Genomic DNA, 19615 nt, shown 5'->3' with positions numbered 1-19615 from the left:
AAAAAACTTAACCAAAATTAATTTGTAATAGAAGTAATAAAATACAACGAGTAAAAAATCTCAAACGTATAGTCAAGATTACATTGCTCAGCAGCAGATTTTGTTAGTAACAAAAATAAATCATTTATATAGTTATAACTTATATTATTGCTAGTAGTATCATAACCTCTTTATTACGCAAAAACTCGTTTGTTTGATCGTGGTATTATTAGTTTTGTTTTGTTGATTTAAAGGAAATGTATTTTTTTCTGTCAGATTCTGCGGCTTATGCCTTAATTGACTTTTATTGTGATTCGTCTAATACTTTATGTGAAAAAAATTCTTGAAAAAAATTATCGTATGTAAAAGAAAGCAGACTTCTTGTGAATATAGATGAAAAGATGAAAATATAATAGGCATATATTTTGTTTTTATCAAAGCCGGATTGTACTGTTAATTATTGCCAACTGTTTGTGTAACAAAAATAAACGTGATTAACTTGAAATTTAAAATATACCGCCGAGCGTTTGAGATATTAAACTTTAGAAAGATCTTGTACAGACTGTTGAAACAAATCATGGAAAAATCACCGCGAAATAGCCGTAACTGTTTAACTAAGACATGACATATGATTAAATCAAATATATCAGTTTTTTTAAATAAAAAAATGATAAATTAATGTAAGTCAAACCATTATCATAGGGGGTTTCATTTAATTGGCTTTGCATTTAGCAACAATTGCTCGTGTTAAAAAAAAAACACAATAAATTAAAAATTAAAAGGTAGCTGTAAGGGTGAAGCGACGAATTTTGGAAATACTTTGTGTGTTAAAGAGCATTTTGTCGCATCTATCAGTCCTTCGTTTGTTTTACAGGCTAAATATGCCTACTGTAATATTGATTGTACGTCTGTTTTTCTCCTGGCTATTTCATTCGTGGGCTTTGGCACAAGATGGTATGATACAGATAGTTTAAACATTTATTTAGTTAACTTTATTTGATGGTAATATTTCAAAACAGCTTAACCTTTCACGATTAGTTTCGTGTGCGTTGAAAGTCAGCTTCGTTCAGATTTTTTGAGATGAAATTAGAAATTTTTCTTTGTAATGAAACTGGATGTCGTCTGAAAAAAATATTGCAGTCACCAATATACCAAAGATCATCAAAATATTATAGCTATTCGCCCGCCCAAACTGTATTTTTGACAGATTTTCAGTTACGGAGTCAAAAACTTTTTTAAGCACACAACTGAATTTGTTTGTTAAGCAGTTTTGCAACGTTGAATTGTGTCGACGATCACACGGCAAGCCCATAAAAGGGTAACATCTGAAGAGAAAAACACTGATAAAACAGTTAAAAATGAATGAAAATGAAAACTTAGTATTTACTATTCTAACTTATTAAATCTTAAGGCAAATTGTTTTCAACGATATATCTGTCCTTGGTTCCTTACTACCACAAAAGACTTAACGTAAGGTCAGATTCGCTTTTCATAAAGATATATAAATCTTGACTTCTCTGATATTCAAAATAACAAAATTACCTTTCATAAACAATTTTTAAGACAACCATTGTTTGCACAATTTTATTTATTTATTTTTTAAGTTTACCTATTTATCTAAAAATATTAACAATTTTATCGATATGGAATTTTTGTTTTCGGTTGGCTACCCTATGAACTAAGTAAAGTAACAAAAGGCAATATTCGTGTTCTCTAAAGTTGTATAAACACAGCTTGGATCTTTGGCCTAAAGATAATCCACTTATTGACTTATATTGTTTAGGAGGCTCATCAAGAGATTATATTTGCCTTCCCTTGTATGAAAAAACATTAAAAAAAAAAAACAGCGCCAGGTGTGACTATCATGTTGAGTCACACGCTTGAGTTTCCAATCACAGCATTAAAATTTAAAAATGTGTCAACTGACTTGACACTTAAGTGAATTGCATTGCACAAATTAACCGAAAAACGTGTAGTACACGCTAACTTCACTTCAGGTACAATATTCACAAATAAGTACTTTTTAATACTTTTTAAAAATGAAGTGAATAAAGGGATTTTAGCACATGTATATGCAGAAAGATGTCACGCTCAATTGAAAGAGAAAGCGAAGGCAGAGCTTTTTTACAGTGAAAAAAAGGTTTATTACATGTAATAGTTTGTTTGTTTTTTTGTTTACTTCATGACAGATGATTGCCGTATTTTGAAATTCAAAGCCGCAATGGAAGGATATTCTCTTCAGGGTCACGTGATTAAGAATTTAACTGTGCAGAGAGAAAGCGCGTGTGACGCAAGGTGCTTTATAGAACATAACTGTGTTTCTTTCAATGTTGGATCTTTGGACGAGGATGACGCTTACATCTGTGAATTGAGTGATTCTGATCATGAAATGCACCCTAAGGCACTCGTACGTCGGCATGGATTCACCTATCAACCCACTGAGGTTAGTTTGATTAAGTAATTCATTATCCAGCTTAGAGAAGTACAAATAACGCTCGAAACATGTATAGATATCTCACGATAATTGTACTCCACAAGACCAGTTTAACAGGATCCGTGCAGTCCTCAACTTCCTTCTGACCGCGCGAAAGGTCTATACAACGGTGGAAAGTCAGGAGCCCGCGACTGATTTATGTATTGCACAAACTGTTTTCGAAGTCTGACGATTTTCATATATATAACAGTTTTTTAAACACGATGAGAAGAGTTTAACTCTTTCTAATGAATGAATGAACGGCTAAATGTAATCTCGAATGTGTGTACAGACAACTTTACATGTAGCGAAGCTGACATGCTGTCCAGCTAACAGCGGTCTGGCGACTTTCGGGTCGCGTGTAAACCTTCCCTTTATTTTTTGTGACAGAAAAGGACTTAATGTGAAATGATGAAAATCGATCTAATTTTTTCCAGAAACTTTTTTCTGTGCTTCAATTCGCTACAGGACAAAACGTATTTTACTATCTGAGAGCGGTTTTCAGGGTTATTCGATGGCGGAAATTCGGCGATTTTAAAAGCCGCGTTTCTCCGAAACGGATAAATATCGCTAAAATTTTAAATAGTACATTACATTAAGCCGCATTTACGTTGTCTTATCAAGGAATAACGAATTAATTGATGAAAAATTAAATTAGCTTAATTAAATCAAAGACAACGCGGTTAGCGGTATGTTTTCTCGCATGACAGATTCCTCAAAAGTAAAAGCTAAAATCTCCAAAGCGGTACAAAAATCACAGGTAAAATGCAATTCACAGCAAAGATATGTCACCAGGAGAAGATGGAGATGGATTGGACATGTGCTTCGAAAGGACAACAACAACATAGCCAAGACTGCAATGCGCTGGACACCTGAAGGCAAACGCAGAAGAGGGCGCCCAAAAACAACATGGCGCAGAACGGTAGAAACGGAGTTAAGGGAGCTCAATTACAGCTGGAGCACCATTTAATGTTCCCAACCCATGAAGTTAAAACAAGACAACAAGTTCAGTGGGAGAAAAGGGGTAAGGGATGAAGTGCTCGAGTTGCCAATCAGAATCATCAATAGAAATCATGCAGGGTACATGTATCACAGGTTAGTTGGTTGGCAACGAGAGACTGGAATCCTCTCCTTCCTTTCAGGAAGCCCTAGTTCCCAAGAAACTGGGGTCCTAATCTCTAGGACCCTTGGGAACAAACACAACCACATGCCCTGGTTCCCAAGAAACTGGGGTCCTAATCTCTAGGACCCTTGGGAACGTTCCCAAGAAACTGGGGTCCTAATCTCTAGGACCCTTGGGAACAACCACAACCACATGCCCTGGTTCCCAAGAAACTGGGGTCCTAATCTCTAGGACCCTTGGGAACAATCACAACAACCAACAACAGCAACACTGCGGGGCCCCACTATAAGGGGAAAGCTGACCCTGTGAGGCTATGGGGCAAAAGGGCGAATGGTACAGAGCACTTCATCCCCTCCCGTGGTTTATTAACTATAAGAAAAGACAATGCTTAGTTAAGATGGTCTAAAGCTATTGAAGAAGTTCGGAAGAGACAGTAATCGAATAACAGAATGGTCGAGTTGATACATGCCAGCTCGACACTAAAGCTAACGGTTACATGTATATCAATATCTCAAAAGCAGACACATTGCTCAAGTCCAACAGCTCTAAGCCTGAGCTAGCATACAAAATGATAACAATATAAAAACAATGTTTCTGTAAGCAGGCATGCTGCTTAAGTCCATCAGCTCTAAACGTAAGTAAGCATACAAAATGGAAATAATAATTATTAGAATAATGTCTATAAATGCGGGCTTGCTTCTTTAGTCCATCAGCTATGGCTAACGTTTAAAAATAATAATAGTAATATAATAAACACCCTTAACATAGCCAGATATGTGCGTAGAACTAAAACATTGCCTACATTTTTACAAATACTAAGCTAAAAGAGAACCAAAGGGGGCTGGGTGGGTGGGAATTATTGTGAAAACTCTTTTAGGGAGCTCAGAGAGTTTGAAGTAAAACTACTCAAGTCTAGATAAAACCGCATGGCCTTGATTGACATAATAGAAAAGGGGCGATGTGATTGGCCAGCCCGAATAGCGCATCACACTCAGAAGTGAGTTTGACCTTTGAATGTAACGCAAGAGTGATAGTCTTGCAGCATATTGCGTGACAGATCTGCGTATTTGAATAGAGTGATCTTATGACTTCTCTGAACTCCTTTCATGGTTGTCACATTAACTTTAATTTATATTACATGTAAATTGGCATTTATATTACATATAAATTTGCTTTAATGTTCCCAACCCATGAAGTTAAAACAAGACAACAAGTTCAGTGGGAGAAAAGGGGTAAGGGATGAAGTGCTCGAGTTGCCAATCAGAATCATCAATAGAAATCATGCAGGGTACATGTATCACAGGTTAGTTGGTTGGCAACGAGAGACTGGAATCCTCTCCTTCCTTTCAGGAAGCCCTAGTTCCCAAGAAACTGGGGTCCTAATCTCTAGGACCCTTGGGAACAAACACAACCACATGCCCTGGTTCCCAAGAAACTGGGGTCCTAATCTCTAGGACCCTTGGGAACGTTCCCAAGAAACTGGGGTCCTAACCTCTAGGACCCTTGGGAACAACCACAACCACATGCCCTGGTTCCCAAGAAACTGAGGTCCTAATCTCTAGGACCCTTGGGAACAATCACAACAACCAACAACAGCAACACTGCGGGGCCCCACTATAAGGGGAAAGCTGACCCTGTGAGGCTATGGGGCAAAAGGGCGAATGGTACAGAGCACTTCATCCCCACAAATACACGAAGTGTATTCCCCATAGACGAATAGCACGAAAATATAAAATAGGTTTAAGTTAACATGTAAATAAGTAGTAGTAGCCCTTCACTCGACTCCTTTTCAGGAGTATAGACTATCAACAGTCTCTCGTCATAGCATCCTATCCTGTGCATCCTTCTCTAGCTGGTACCAACTCTTGCCCATGGACTCGATCTCTGCTATTAGCGAGCGTCTCCAGGTGTTTAATAGTCGACCTCTCTTTTGACTCCCTTGAGGATTTCAGGTCAAAGCTTGCCTTTTGATGGTACAGGAATGCATCCGTAAGGTGTGACCTAGCCATTTCATACACGTAAAGGAGTAGATATATAAATTCAAGACTGTTAATACTAAAATGCCCTATTCATGGTTTCCCTGTGAATGATACAGCACAAATTCAATAAGTGCTGGGAAAAACGGGAATAAAAGACCTTATACAGAGCACAAGTTTGTTATTCACCACTGGAATTATACATTGCTGACCTAAGAAACATGGCAGGAAGGCAGAACTCGCACAAGAATCAATCAGGGTAGAAGGTGCGAAAAATAAGGCGTATTTGAACAATTAAGACACTTGCTACACAGACATGCATTCATTGTAGATAGAGTAGCTCCTTTTGGATTTATCCTTGTGCCACTAAACTTGGCAGCCTTGAAATGGTTCAATGCTTCTGCATGAACAAAGTAATGTATTCACTACAAAGCAAAATTTTATGTTTTGATCCTAGAATCCTCACTTTTGTATTTCCTGTGACATACTCCCGTAGAAAGTCCTGTTATTGTATTTTATGTCAGGGCCGTTCCTAGGCAATTTTAGTGGTAGTAAAGGCAGGTACGCCCCTGTATGTCTTGGATCAAATTCTTGCTACAATAATATTATTGTTCAATTTCCCCTTGAGTTATAACCTATTTTTTGTTAAAATGGCAGTGACAATGGCACCTTTAAATACCTCAAATTTCTTGCATTAAATGTAAAAACTGTTTACATTTTTAGAATCTTCATAAAGTATTCTATAAGCTGAAAACTTTCGTTGCTTTGAGTTGTTATTTGTCCTATTTTTACTTTAGTGACAAGGGACGAGAATTCACCACCCTGGCCTCCAGCAAAGTTAAGTTTATGTCGCTCTTCCTCAACTTTGAGCAGCCAAATTATAAAGGGTCTCGTCTACTCAGGTATTAAGACATGACTTCGAACATTACAGAAGGTAACAATAGCGAATTCCACCGGTATCTTGTAATTTCCAGCCCTTTAGGCTTTTCGACGGCTGGTGGAAACGGCAGCCTGCAAATTGCTCTAAGTTTCGTTTGTTTTCATATTGAAATCTCATTTAACGCCGGTCTAATATAACGCAAAATAGAATCAGCTTATAAATATTTATACTTAGCTTTTAGCAAGCTCCACTTGGCCAAGATGCACCCTAGGGAAATCCGGATTGCTTGTCCAATTTTTTACTGACCACTTTCGGCGGGAGAGAAGGCGGCGCGCTGGACGAGGCTTGAAAGACATTCGCGATGGCCTTGACCCTTGTTGACTGTTCTCCGGCTTGACAAGAGAATAGTATATTCTAGTTGAAGAAATCGTCTTGTTCTTTATAAGTCGTTCATTCACATTAAGCTTACATAATCTCGGGCAAACGAAGGCATGTTGTCTCCACCATACAAATAATGCTGTAGTGTCGGGTTTAGCCGCGGTTTGGAGACTACAGGACCTTGAAGCCGAGTCGGTAGAGTGGCCATATTCCGGTAGAGGTAATCTGTTCTGTGTGTGCATATCAAGTTCCTGAGTTGCTGGACCGAATACCTGTTCAGTAGTGCGATGCCTTCGACAGATCGTCCGCACATTTATCTTCGAATGACAGAATAAAATGTGTAAAACCGGAACGTAGTTCGTGGGCAGATACCAGGATAACTCATAAAGTACTGATGGAGCGATGTTGAAGCGAAAAACAATCGAAGGATATCACAGCAATAATTATTATTGTGAAAACTCTTTTAGGGAGCTCAGAGAATTTGAAGTAAAACTACTCAAGTCTAGATAAAACCGCATGGCCTTGATTGACATAATAGAAAAGGGGCGATGTGATTGGCCAGCCCGAATAGCGCATCACACTCAGAAGTGAGTTTGACCTTTGAATGTAACGCAAGAGTGATAGTCTTGCAGCATATTGCGTGACAGATCTGCGTATTTGAATAGAGTGATCTTATGACTTCTCTGAACTCCTTTCATGGTTGTCACATTAACTTTAATTTATATTACATGTAAATTGGCATTTATATTACATATAAATTTGCTTGAAAAACTGGCTAGAGATAGGCAGGGTTGGAGAAACTTCGTTGCTGCCCTATGTGTCACACAGGCATGATGGGCAGTAAGTAAGTAAGTTAAGCAAAGATATAACCCTATTCTAATAGAAAATAAATTAAAAGGTCCGGGTATCGTTCTACTTTGGACGCGAACAAACGTTTTTAAGAGCTCATTTTGGCAATATTTACATTAGATTGCTCGTTTGACGGTTTATGCCCAGTGCATGTGATTAGATAGAAATATTTTATCCAGCAGCTCAGAGTCTTGCTGTACATCCTCGAAAAACGAGTACTTTTGGTTTTTATGGCCGTTTTAGTTTGTATAAATAAAAACGGCTGAAATGCCATAAATAGGAATCGTTCGTCCGCTCGCACAATATGCAAATTTTTGCTTATTTATAACGGGTTGCAAATAATAAAGATGGTAAATTTTAAGCTCGGTAATAAATAATGAAGATGAAGTATTCAACATGACACGAGCAAGGGACAAAGAAAAATTCTGAGTCCCCGACGGGAATCGAACCCATGGCCTCCCAGGTACCGGTTGGGCGCTCTAACCAACTGAGCTACGAGAGACTCGTTTTGAGCTGGGCCATTTTTACTAGGTTGATAAGTGACACGCGTCCTGCATACTGCTAGGATCAGCAATGTCGAATTCATCAAGTTTGTAGCAAATAATAAAGATGGTAAATTTTAAGCCCGGTAATAAATAATGAAGATGAAGTATTCAACATGACACGAGAAATTTACCATCTTTATTATGGTAGCAAATAATAAAGATGGTAAATTTCTCGTGTCATGTTGAATACTTCATCGTCATTATTTATTACCGAGCTTAAAATTTACCATCTTTATTATTTGCTACAGACTTGATGAATTCGGCATTGCTGATCCTAGCAGTATGCAGGACGCGTGTCACTTATCAACCTAGTAAAAATGGCCCAGCTCACAACGAGTCTCTCGTAGCTCAGTGATTTTTGTACCGCTTTGGAGATTTTAGCTTTTACTTTTGAGGAATCTGTCATGCGAGAAAACATACCGCAAACCGCGTTGTCTTTGATTTAATTAAGCTAATTTAAGTTTTCATCAATTAATTCGTTATTCCTTGATAAGACAACGTAAATGCGGCTTAATGTAATGTACTATTTAAAATTTAGCGATATTTATCCGTTTCGAAGAAACGCGGCTTTTAAAATCGCCGAATTTCCGCCATCGAATAACCCTGAAAACCGCTCTCAGATAGTAAAATACGTTTTGTCCTGTAGCGAATTGAAGCACAGAAAAAGTTTCTGGAAAAAATTAGATCGATTTTAATCATTTCACATTAAGTCCTTTTCTGTCACAAAAAATAAAGGGAAGGTTTACTCGCGACCCGAAAGTCGCCAGACCGCTGTTAGCTGGACAGCCACATAAAAGTGGCTTCCAGTTTAATTTTAATTTTTCGAAATCAGTCATGGTGAAAGTCATTTTTCTTTTTGCAGTTGCGATGTATTGAATTGTGTAATTCCATTGGTTAAACGCCGTTCCGGATCTTTTCTTTCTGCAAGCGTTTTCGTCTGAACACTCAGACGTTCAAAGGTGGTGGGGGAAGGGGATGCCAACCCTCAATGTTTTTTTTTTTTCTCAATTTTAAAAATAGGATTACTTTGTGATGCTAAGGCTTTCAGTAGCTGATCGTTCATCTCTTGAGAAAGTTATGATGTTTATGTTTTTGGCACTGCCATGGCAACAACAAATTCTGAAAAATACAAAAAAAGTGCGAGATCTGGTGTTCTAGTCTAAGTTGCGTTGTTTGCAAAGTAAAGGGGAAGGTTAATTTTAGATCTGGTGTTCTAGTCTAAGTTGCGTTGTTTGCAAAGTAAAGGGGAAGGTTAATTTTATATTAAAATCAAGGGGAGGAATTCAAAAGACAACCTTGCCCTGCCAATCAAAAAAACGAATTGTGTTATTGGTACCTTACATTGTTTTGTCTTGTCTTTATTTTGCTTTGCATTAGAACGCCTGTTTGAAAAGTCCCTGCCATCCTGATCTGTTATGTCAAAATGGATTCACCGATAAAGGATACCGGTGCATACGCAACCCACAAAACCCCCAAGGTACCGTTACAACTTAATGTTTTACAGTGGTACAGATTACTCTTTCTGAACCACGCTTGGAGGTTGGTACTTTATTCCTTCATATGCCAAGATACAGTATTATTGGGTTACAAAGTCTTTCCTAGCCAAATTTACACTTAATTCTAAGAATTCCGTGTTTAGCCATTGATCACACACCACTTTTAAATGTTGGTTTCTGATAATCACTTTCAAGCTTTAATATATGTTTCTATTTCCCTCTGGCTTGTTCAATAATATTCTTTCAACTTCGATATCTTTCTTTCACGTTTCACTCTCAACAATTACTGTGCAATATCACAACAAAGGTAAAAAATTAACAAGGTAAAATTAAATTAAAATATGAATTATTTCCACACACTTCTCCTTCCAGAGCTCGCAAGTTCAACTCCAAGCCAACCAGAGAGCACGGCCCCACCAAACGGTAACTTGAGGTTTTTACCTCTATAATTTCCTTGATATATACTGTGTGTACGCTTCTTAGCTTCAATGTTGTTTATACAGTAGCGTCTTTGGAATTGTTGTCCTTGTTGTTGTTGATGTGATTGTCGTTGTTGTTTTAAACTTTATTATCCTTTTTTTCTTAATCAAGTGTCAACAGCATCAAGTTCAAGTTCACTTGCTAATAGTAGCTCAGGTTCAAGTTACGGTAAATTAAATTTCTTTTCAAGACCAAGCAGCAAATTATTCGCCTTTTGACTAACCCTACTGTAAGCTTGGCTTTTTAATTGAAGTAAAATAAAAAAATGTACACACTAAAGGTTTTGCCATTTAGATCAATTCGCTGACATGGAATTCTCAACGCTAGGTTTTTTAATGACATGAAAATAAAGATCATTTTCAGTTTACACATTTCTCCGTCCATGGTTTTCAAGTTCAACTTCAAACCAATCACAAAGATCCACTTCACGAAATGGTAGTGATAACCTTTTATCTTTAATTTGTGCAATTTCATGGAAATACCTTCACATTGCTAAAGAAACTGTGTAACAGATTTTAGACACAAGAAAATGATCACTAAGTTGAAGGAACACTTTAATGACGGAACAGTTACAAAGGAGGTACAAATGGACAAAAATTGTATTAGTTTTTGAAAAACTGTTAAGCTGAACAATTTTTAAAGTTAATCTCGTTTGTTTGTCATGTTTAAAGATAAGCTTTTTTAACTTCCGGAGAACATGGTAATTTGTAATGACGCTAAGGTTTTGTACCTTAGATCCATAAAAATAAAACTTCTTCACTGCCATTTAGTTTCATAGCGAGTTTTTGTCAGAATGTGATTGAAATCGACTAAACTCAGCCGTGACACAGTCCATTTAAGTTTGAATATATTGTTTACAAAATAACATTTCAGTTTTTGTTGATGTTCTTTGTAACTTTATTTTACTTCGTCTTTTTTTTGTTAAAAAATGTCAAACAATGTCAAAGTTCAAGTTTTCTTGCAATTCCCAAGGAGGCCTCTGGTGAATTAAAATGATTTTGTTTTATTTGCAGTCCATTCACGCCTTTTCTTTAACTGTAACTGACAAGCCTAAGCTTTCCTTTTCAAACATGAGAATATATACAAATTAATTTTAGAAATTTCTCTTTCCAGAGTTCCCAAGTTCAACTTTAAGCCCACCAAAGAGCTCCGCTCCAACAAATGGTAAAGTTATAATAAATGCACCTTTCTGTTGTTCTATAGAAATACATGGATATATCTTTAGCATAAGTAAATGGTTCACATGGTAGCGTCGTTTCATAAACTTCGATTTCTTTAAGTAGCTACAGCACCAAGTTCAATTTTTTTGCAAGTTTCGCGGGGGCTTTTGGTAAATTTCATTTTTGTTTGTTTGTTTGTTGATCGTTTTACATGTGTTTGTATTTTGTTGTCGTTGTTGTTATCGCCTTAGAAACCAGCCGTACGCTTACTGAGAATGTGTTTTAATACCAAGGATAAACGAGAACGAGAATTGATGAGAGTGCAACCTCTCGCTCTTGTTTGGCCTGAAACTTTCATGCTATCTGCAAATCATCGACTCTCATGTGCCTTCACCGACTTTGAATGTGCTCAGATTGCTCATGAAAGTCGATTAAAAATTTCTCTCGTTTTGGCCCGAGTTGTTCATAGTTGATGAGAGCTGACGAAAACTCTCATGATAGGCAGCTCTTATCAATGTTTATTGTGTATATACAATTCTCCTTCCAGAGTTCTCAAGCTCCACTGCAACCCCTTTTCACGAGTCACCAACATCGAGTTCAAGTTCCCTTACCATAGCCAGTTCCGCCACGTCTTATGGTATGTCTTGCAATAGACGTTTTAGAATGGGTTAATATAACTACAACGCTTAGCTTTGAGCTTAACGATGTCGAGACTAAGTGCTAGTCAAGCCCAATACAAAACTAAATCGGTGGAAAGTGGTGGAAGATGAAATAACTCGAGGGATGCGGAACAGTGTACGTCCATGCCAGTTACATGCCGAAGAAGGGAGGTAGTATCACTAGTGTGGGATTAAATATTCCTCCCTTTCCTTTTAGGCCCTGTTGAAAGGCCATACTGTTCATGAGTCAAACTAAATTTGAAATGAAAAGTACCGTGGTTAACCCGAGCATTGGTGTATAAGTTGGTCCTTTTTGTCGGCTTTGCCGCATTCTTTAGAAAACACCAGCGTGTTTGCATTGACCGGCATAAGCGCTATTGATCAGAACATGAAAATATGCGCTATATAAATTAGCAAATTATTATATTATTATTATTATTATTGTCACTCTTTAACAAAAATGCTGCTTGTAATTTTCACGAATAAAACGACCGCTTTTTGTAGTCTCTTCCTGCATAGCAAACCGGGATTAGCGTCCACCGTGTAAAGCAACCCGGGCTTTTACTTTATTCTTCAACTTTTGACTAACTTTCGTCAGTACTTTCGCTAATGCATTTTTTTAATTTGGTTTTCAGTTATTGGTGACTGTTCTGTCGCTCCTAAAATAACTGGGATCTACAGTATCATGAATCAAGGCTTGCAACCGTTTAATGTGTACTGTGATCAGACAACTGATGGAGGAGGTATGGGTTATTTTATGTCATAGTACTGTATTTTTTTCGCGATTCCAGTGCGGCGTTTATTCGATGGCAGCGTTTATACGAGGGCGGCGTTAGTTTAAAATTTGATTTACTTTCGTGCAAACAACAGCATGGTAACTGAACATTTGAGCTTTAAAAAAAAGGAAGATGTTGCAGTGCGTGTGTCAAAAGTCAATTTTAATATCTTGAAACATTGTTCCATCAAGGAAAATAATTGTTTAGGCTTCCTCAAACTTGATAGTTACTACATTTGCTTTTTGAGTCTATAATACGAATAAACGCCGCATCATGATGCGTTTATAAATATTTCTGCTCTAAAATACGGCGTTTATTGGAGGAAGGCGTTAATCGAATAAATACGGTATACGTAGTTTCAAGTTGTTTCATCATTGACCAAACAGCAAATCTCGATAAATACATGTATACTTGATCAAGGGAATGTTGAGATAAAATCATTTTAAAGACGGAAGAATTGCCACTCACACAAAAAAAAATTGGCGTTTCGTTAGGCTTTTCGTGCCAACTTTAGCTGAAATGAAATGACGTAGTGCATTTGATGAATTAACTTCACGACATTTTAGATTTTGTAGGTTATAACAAACTATTGTTCGTATAGATGTAAGACAGTACTCTTCCTGTCAGCTTCCAATCCGAGAAAATAATTTCCTCCCTGATGTATTTAGTACTTCCGAGCCTCAACTAACGGACAGTACAGCTTCGTAAGCGGGCCCGACTATTTCTTCTTACTCTCCCCTCTTAAACGCTTTTTTGTAACTTCCTTTAGCGAACACCGAAGTCTTTTCGTTGAGGCAAAAATAATCACTTGAAAGCACACGATTAAGGGGGTCAAACAAAATACTACAACATCAGCCTAAGATAGCTTAATTCACTATCTTAGCAACAAGCAAAGCGAGACTCTGAAAAGCAAAGTTAGGTTGTCCTTTTGATTCAAAGCCCATTTTTCCAAACTTCCGTAAACGGGCCCTAATCGGTCATCTCGAGGGTGTCCGCCTGCGGGATCAGATATAGATTTGCAGTAGTATCTCCTACTTCATCATCGTCAATTTTAAACGAAGAAGAGTAAGAGGATCGATTTATACTAAACGAGTACAACAAGGATCTTCGTCATCAGTGCCATACAGAGAGTAACCACCTCCCTTCCTCCCTTCCCCCGCTCCTGATACTGTATCATGGCCAACAATTGTTCTCTGTTAATAGCGAAACACTTTACATTGATATTTTTATTCTATCGTTTCTCGTGCATTAAGGTTGGACAATGGTATTTAAAGTCATTGGAGGGGTTGCTTCACAGAGTTTTTTCCAGTTGTGGTCGTCATCTGACACACTTGCTGAAAATGTTGATGCAGCGTTAGACACAACTTCAACATACCAAGGACACTACAAAAACCGGATTGTTCCAAATTGGCAAACGTTTGACCCACAAGAAGTAAGTAGGGCAGCTTTATATAAGAGAAACGTGTATTATTCCGTGATCATTTACTTCCTAGTAATCTTCTCAAGGATCTGGGCTTCTTCCATTTCCTGGGACCGCTGTAGCTGTGTGCTACTCACCTAACCTATCCAGTTTTCGGGGGGGGGGGGGGGGGGTGACTTGTGATTACTTATCATTTTACATTTAGCAATGAGGATTTTAATTTCAAAAATCTACCAAACTGGATTCGGCTACTTGAATGTCGGTGTTGTCTATGATTGACGAGAAAGACAAAATTAGTATACCAATCATTGGTATACTTGTATAAGTATACCAATCATTGGTATACTTTAGCACAACTTACGATCGCGTCAGTGACGCGATCATAAGTTGTGCTAAAACTGTGAAGATATTGCAAGGAAAATCTTATTAAATCTGAACATTTAATTCTGGTAGAGCAGTTTATAACAGTGCTGTTACCATGGATACAACAATTACCTCATTCTCTACCAGCTACCTATCTTAATAGAATGATATCATCAGTCGTATTGTTATTAGGAGCGCCAGAAATATATCCTTAATGCTGACCAGTTTTTTACTTTCTGATTGTAGGCCAGAGTAGCGCTATATACAAATGGAACAGAAGTCGCTTCCCTCAAGTTCAGTGCTACAGGGACAGATAACTTGAACTGGTTTTCGCAAAACAATCTTGTTCAATCACCATGGACGGATCTAAAAAATACAACAAACTTACAGGTTTTTGATATTCACGGTATTGTGCGCACCTTTGAGATCAGTGGCCGTTATGCCGGTTGTGAAAATGACACTGGTTGGTTGTTAATTACCCAACCCATCTGCTCTTGGGAAACTCGCCTTCCTGTGCCAAGCATCGTGTACAGCAAGCTAAACAATGTTGTCAGCTTGAACCAGTATGGTACGAGAAAAACGTTAGATACACCTAACTGCAATAACGTTGTCATAAACAAACAAGAGGAAAAAGCGTATAGGAATTAATTAGGCAAACAAACTACATCCTCGACCGTAATAATTCTCAAAGCAGTCAACAATACGTTGTAATAACAGGCTTTGGCTTTTTCTTCTCACAGTATAATTCTGCATATGTAGCATGGTTCCTTGTTAATAAGGTTTGGTTTTCCATTTTTTTCTTTTTTATATGACAGCGTTATTGCAATTAGTTGTATCTCAAATGCAAAAAAAGTATATTTCCTGCTAAATTGAATTCCGCTCTTAAACTCGCGATAATATTCCTTTCGAAACGAGTGACATAATTAGATGTTGTATTGAACACTGAAAAAGGGTACTGCGACATTTTGAAAGATAACACTTGCCTATTTATTAGAGCACGTGCAATGTTTATTTTTATATTCTGTTGCCGTGCTTCAATTCGAACTACCTGTAAATAATAGGGTCAAACTATCTCATAAGAAGTGCCTCTGACGAACGATTATCGATCATTGCAAAGTAGTAAACATATTGCTCTCGGCTTGCTATGTGATGAAAACTCTTTTGTGTTTAGTCGACACTTGAAAGAGTTTTAAAAGCGCTGCATTTGGTGCTATCATCACATTTGGCGGACAACAAAGCCACAGTACCTGAAAAGAGCATAATTCTAAGTATTCAAAGGCCCGGGGGGGGGGGGGTACTCCCTATAATGGCCTATACGGGGAGGCTCTGCCGGAAAGGGGTAGCTTTTTCAGGCTTCAGGTACAGTAAAAACCCGCGTGTAAGAACCTAGAAATTAAGAACCTCCTGGCAGAAATTTGCTTCCTTAATACCCCAAAAGGTTCTTATATGTGGAGTTAAACTATTTTATTTATAATACAATAACTGTATTTTATCAAAAAGGATGTCTTTAGAGATCAAGAATTGCACAGGGAAGCTAAAAAATGCCAGTAAGTACCCCAAAATATAAGAACCTGTTTTGCCAAACTCTAAAAAAGCAGGTTCTTACACGCGGGTTTTTACTGTATATAAAAAGGTAGGGATTTCACGAGTTTAGGTATATGAAAGGGTATGGAAATCTGCCATTTGGCAATTTAAAAGGGCCTTTAATTAAAATATTTCAAACAAACGCAATTTATGGCTGTGTATTATTTTAAGTTGTTAAGCGCTACATAAAATTGACAAGAAAACGTCCTATTTTAAGTCCACGCAATGTCTCTTAGGTATATGAAAGGGCTACCTTTTTTAGTTAAAAGTATACGAAAGGGGTACAATTTCTGTCAAAAATGGTAATAAAAGGGTAAGGGGTTAGAACTTGGGGCGGAGCCTCTTCGTATGAAACTTTTTTGAGTACCCCCCCCCCCCCGGGTTCAAAGGTCAATTAAAACATGGTTAGATTCCACATTGCTGTTTTGAAATATAACTCTTGCTTTTATAAATACTTTATAATCTTATTTTATCTTCTTATTTGTTTTTAGGTGATGTTGGAGTTGCAGAGGTGATGATAGTGTACATTCGCTGAAGACAGTTCTACAAGCATATGAGTGTCCATACGTACGATAAGCTAAGCATGATGGCGACATAAGCAGTCACAATACAACATTAATCCTTCGGCGCAATAACAAATAAAAAAATCAAATTTAACATGGACAGGCCTTAGACATTCAACATTTTTCATCTTAAAAACAGTTCAGTACAGATTCACAAGTTATTACAAAGAAAAAAAAATATAAGATTGTTATTTCTTGTTGATTAGTAAGAAAAGCTCAGCTACTTAATAACGCCAAGAGGCTAAAGGTGGATTTCCACTGACGCGTAATTTTTACGTGTGTTAACTTTACGTTCGTGAAGAAATTTAGAGACAATGTATGAACGACTTGGGTAAACGTATAGGCAAGTCGTTCATACATTGTCTGTAACATTTTTCACGCACGTAAAAAAATCACTCTTCAGTGGAAATCCACCTCAAGATAATTCTCAGCTGGATTGAGGAAGAGTTGAAACGTGCTTCACCCTTCCCATATTATAGCTTAGTAAACTTTTGGTAAAATTGAATTATGCTTCAACGCGCTTCATGAAGACGTAAATTACTCGATCCTCCCTGCACCAAAAAGACCAGCCACTGACGGAAATTTAGTACATGCTGGTTTAAACAGAGACCCCACCAAGATTAAAGAGACTACGACTAGAAGATTAATATCAAACCTTTTTAATGTGAAGTCCATGGTCTTGTCTCGGAAGAAGAGTTACGCTATTATAAGATGACGCGCTGCATGCGTTAACAATAAGTTTGCTTTAATCATCTGTCTTCAATCGCAAACAGTACAGGTCAAATTTGAAAAGTTGCCCCTGTAGTTGCTATCTGTAATAGCCAAAATTTTCAGTAACGTAGTTTCATCTGCTTAGCTTTGTTAAGTGCGTTAAAAGACATTCTTGAACAGTTAGACTTGATGTAAAAAAATAATTGTTTAAGAATAGACAGGTCAAGGGCTTGGAGGGAATTGTATATTATCAAGAATTCCCGAAGATTCACTGATTCCATTCTTTTGCATGCTCTATCAGAGCAAGTTTATGAAGATGAGCACACTAGATGGGAGTTCCCTACACTCTACAATTAGAATCAATTAGAATGCACAATTACCATTATAAGGCACGACTGCAGGAAATAATGGTAGTTGTATTCAGTGTTGCCAAGTCAACAAAAATGTTTTGTTGTCTAGAACTACCATCATTCCCTGCAGGCGTATCTGATAAAGGGTAATGCACACTTGGTACACACTATCTGAAGAAGTGGTTAGAAAAATTCCTTACGATAGTTCAGGCTAGCAAAAAGCGGGTTAATAAATTTATCCTTAATTCATGAGTTATAAATAACACTGTTTGTGGCTATTATTTTATGTTTTATGTCAATAAATACTCTGCGGCAGCGGTAAGCAAGCGGATAAGCCTATTGTGGATTTCATGTTTCTTTTGCATTGTAAATACAGTGAAAACTCAAATACTGATTATTACAATTTTCGCCCGGTTATTTATTTATTCTCGAAACCTCTTGTTGGACTGTTTAAAATCACTTTTTTAGAAGACTCAGTAAGGGGATATTCTTTTCTCCGCAATCAACTAAATGCAAATGTCCGTAAAATTTCAATTGCTATTATTGATTTTTTCCTTTCGTTTTTTTTCGAGCCTTTTCTTGTTTGCACAGTCTACACTACTTCACTGAACTCCAATTTTCTAAGTGGTGCGAAGGGAATGTATAAATAGTATACTGTATGTGTGAATTTAAATATACATATAATGAGTATGCATATACGAAATGAATGCTAATTCTGACTTAAAGACGAAATTGCTTTAACAGGTGGATTTTGAACCGAGATGGTTTATTGAAGTTACAGTATTGGCAAAGCGTTCCGAGAACGAAATCGTCTTATTTTAATTTTTTTTTTACTTCTTTTCCAAAAATTATGCAGTATTTAGTATTCTTTTTATTTTGAGGAGAATTCTATCCACAGAATTCTCAATTTTTCAGGGCGTACTGGAAACAGATAATTAGTCAATCCACCAGTTGAACCCTTAACTTTAAGAACTTCATTAGCATGCACGAGCATCTCCGGTCATCATGTAGTGCGGCAAATAACATTGCGTTCTCAGCCAATTGCCCATGCGAGGCATGGTGGATGTGCAAATACCATGTAGAGCGGTAAATAGCATTGCTCTTTCAGTCAAATGCCCATGCTGAGGCATGCTAATGTACAAAAACCATACTAAAGATAATTTTGTATCCGATAGTATAATGTAGGGATACCCAATAAGTCTGTGATAATTCAGAATTTGAATTTTACAATATTTAAACAAAAGATAAAGATTACGCACGGACTTTGTTCAACTGGTTTTGTTTTTGGTAAAGGAGACTAAGCCTTGTGAACGAAAGGAATAATCTTCGTCGAAACGAAACCTAAACTGCTGGACATTAATAAAAGCTATTCTCATTGGTGCGTGACACAATTTAAAGTTAAGCAATATATAAAAACAAAGTGTGGTTAATTACTTCATAATAATAACCAATGAAGCAACTTCCTCATAAAAGAAATGCTAGTGACGAAGTTGAAAAGACGTGCTATTGGCTAACAAATGCCCGCTATGAAAATTAATTACATCATATAGAAGATAAGGCCTGCTTGACTCGAGTTGTTGCACGGAAGTTCGATCGCATCACGAACTAATTTTTTGTAGCCACTTTGAAGGACATGGCTTCCTCAATTCATTTATGTGCGCTATTTCTGCTGTTTCGTCTAAATCCTGTTTCATCCTGTTTGCATTTGGATGGTAAGTTTCCTATACTATTTTGATGTTTTCTTCTTTTATCGCTGCAGCGAATTAAATTCCTATTCATAAAATAAACTTAGAGGTGTTAATTTAGCTTGAACAGCTCCTATTTATTTGGAACGGCGCCGCAGTTTGTGG

At 37.2% G+C, this 19615-nt stretch overlaps 1 protein-coding gene across 2 annotated transcripts; it reads left to right on the top strand.

Moving 5' to 3' along the window:
• The first annotated feature begins 755 nt into the window (after nt 1–755).
• Nucleotides 756–18570, top strand: LOC144658196 (uncharacterized). 2 transcript variants are annotated; one of them, XM_078518565.1, is made up of 11 exons: nt 756–933; nt 2169–2422; nt 9581–9680; nt 10072–10122; nt 10291–10347; nt 11293–11343; nt 11887–11976; nt 12634–12741; nt 14028–14206; nt 14804–15125; nt 16633–18570. In XM_078518565.1, the coding sequence occupies exons 1-11, from the start codon at nt 861–863 to the stop codon at nt 16674–16676; spliced, it is 1329 nt and encodes a 442-aa protein (XP_078374691.1). In that variant the 5' UTR covers nt 756–860; the 3' UTR covers nt 16677–18570. The 2 variants fall into 2 exon arrangements, with proteins under 2 accessions (XP_078374691.1, XP_078374692.1); XM_078518566.1 differs by lacking the exon at nt 10291–10347.
• The last annotated feature ends 1045 nt before the right edge of the window (nt 18571–19615 follow it).

This window comes from Oculina patagonica, chromosome 6 (genome assembly GCF_052425735.1).
Source record: "Oculina patagonica isolate OP01 chromosome 6, crgOcupat, whole genome shotgun sequence".
In the NCBI taxonomy this organism is placed as follows: Eukaryota; Metazoa; Cnidaria; class Anthozoa; order Scleractinia; family Oculinidae; genus Oculina; species Oculina patagonica.
This window is presented reverse-complemented; position numbering and strand designations above follow the sequence as displayed.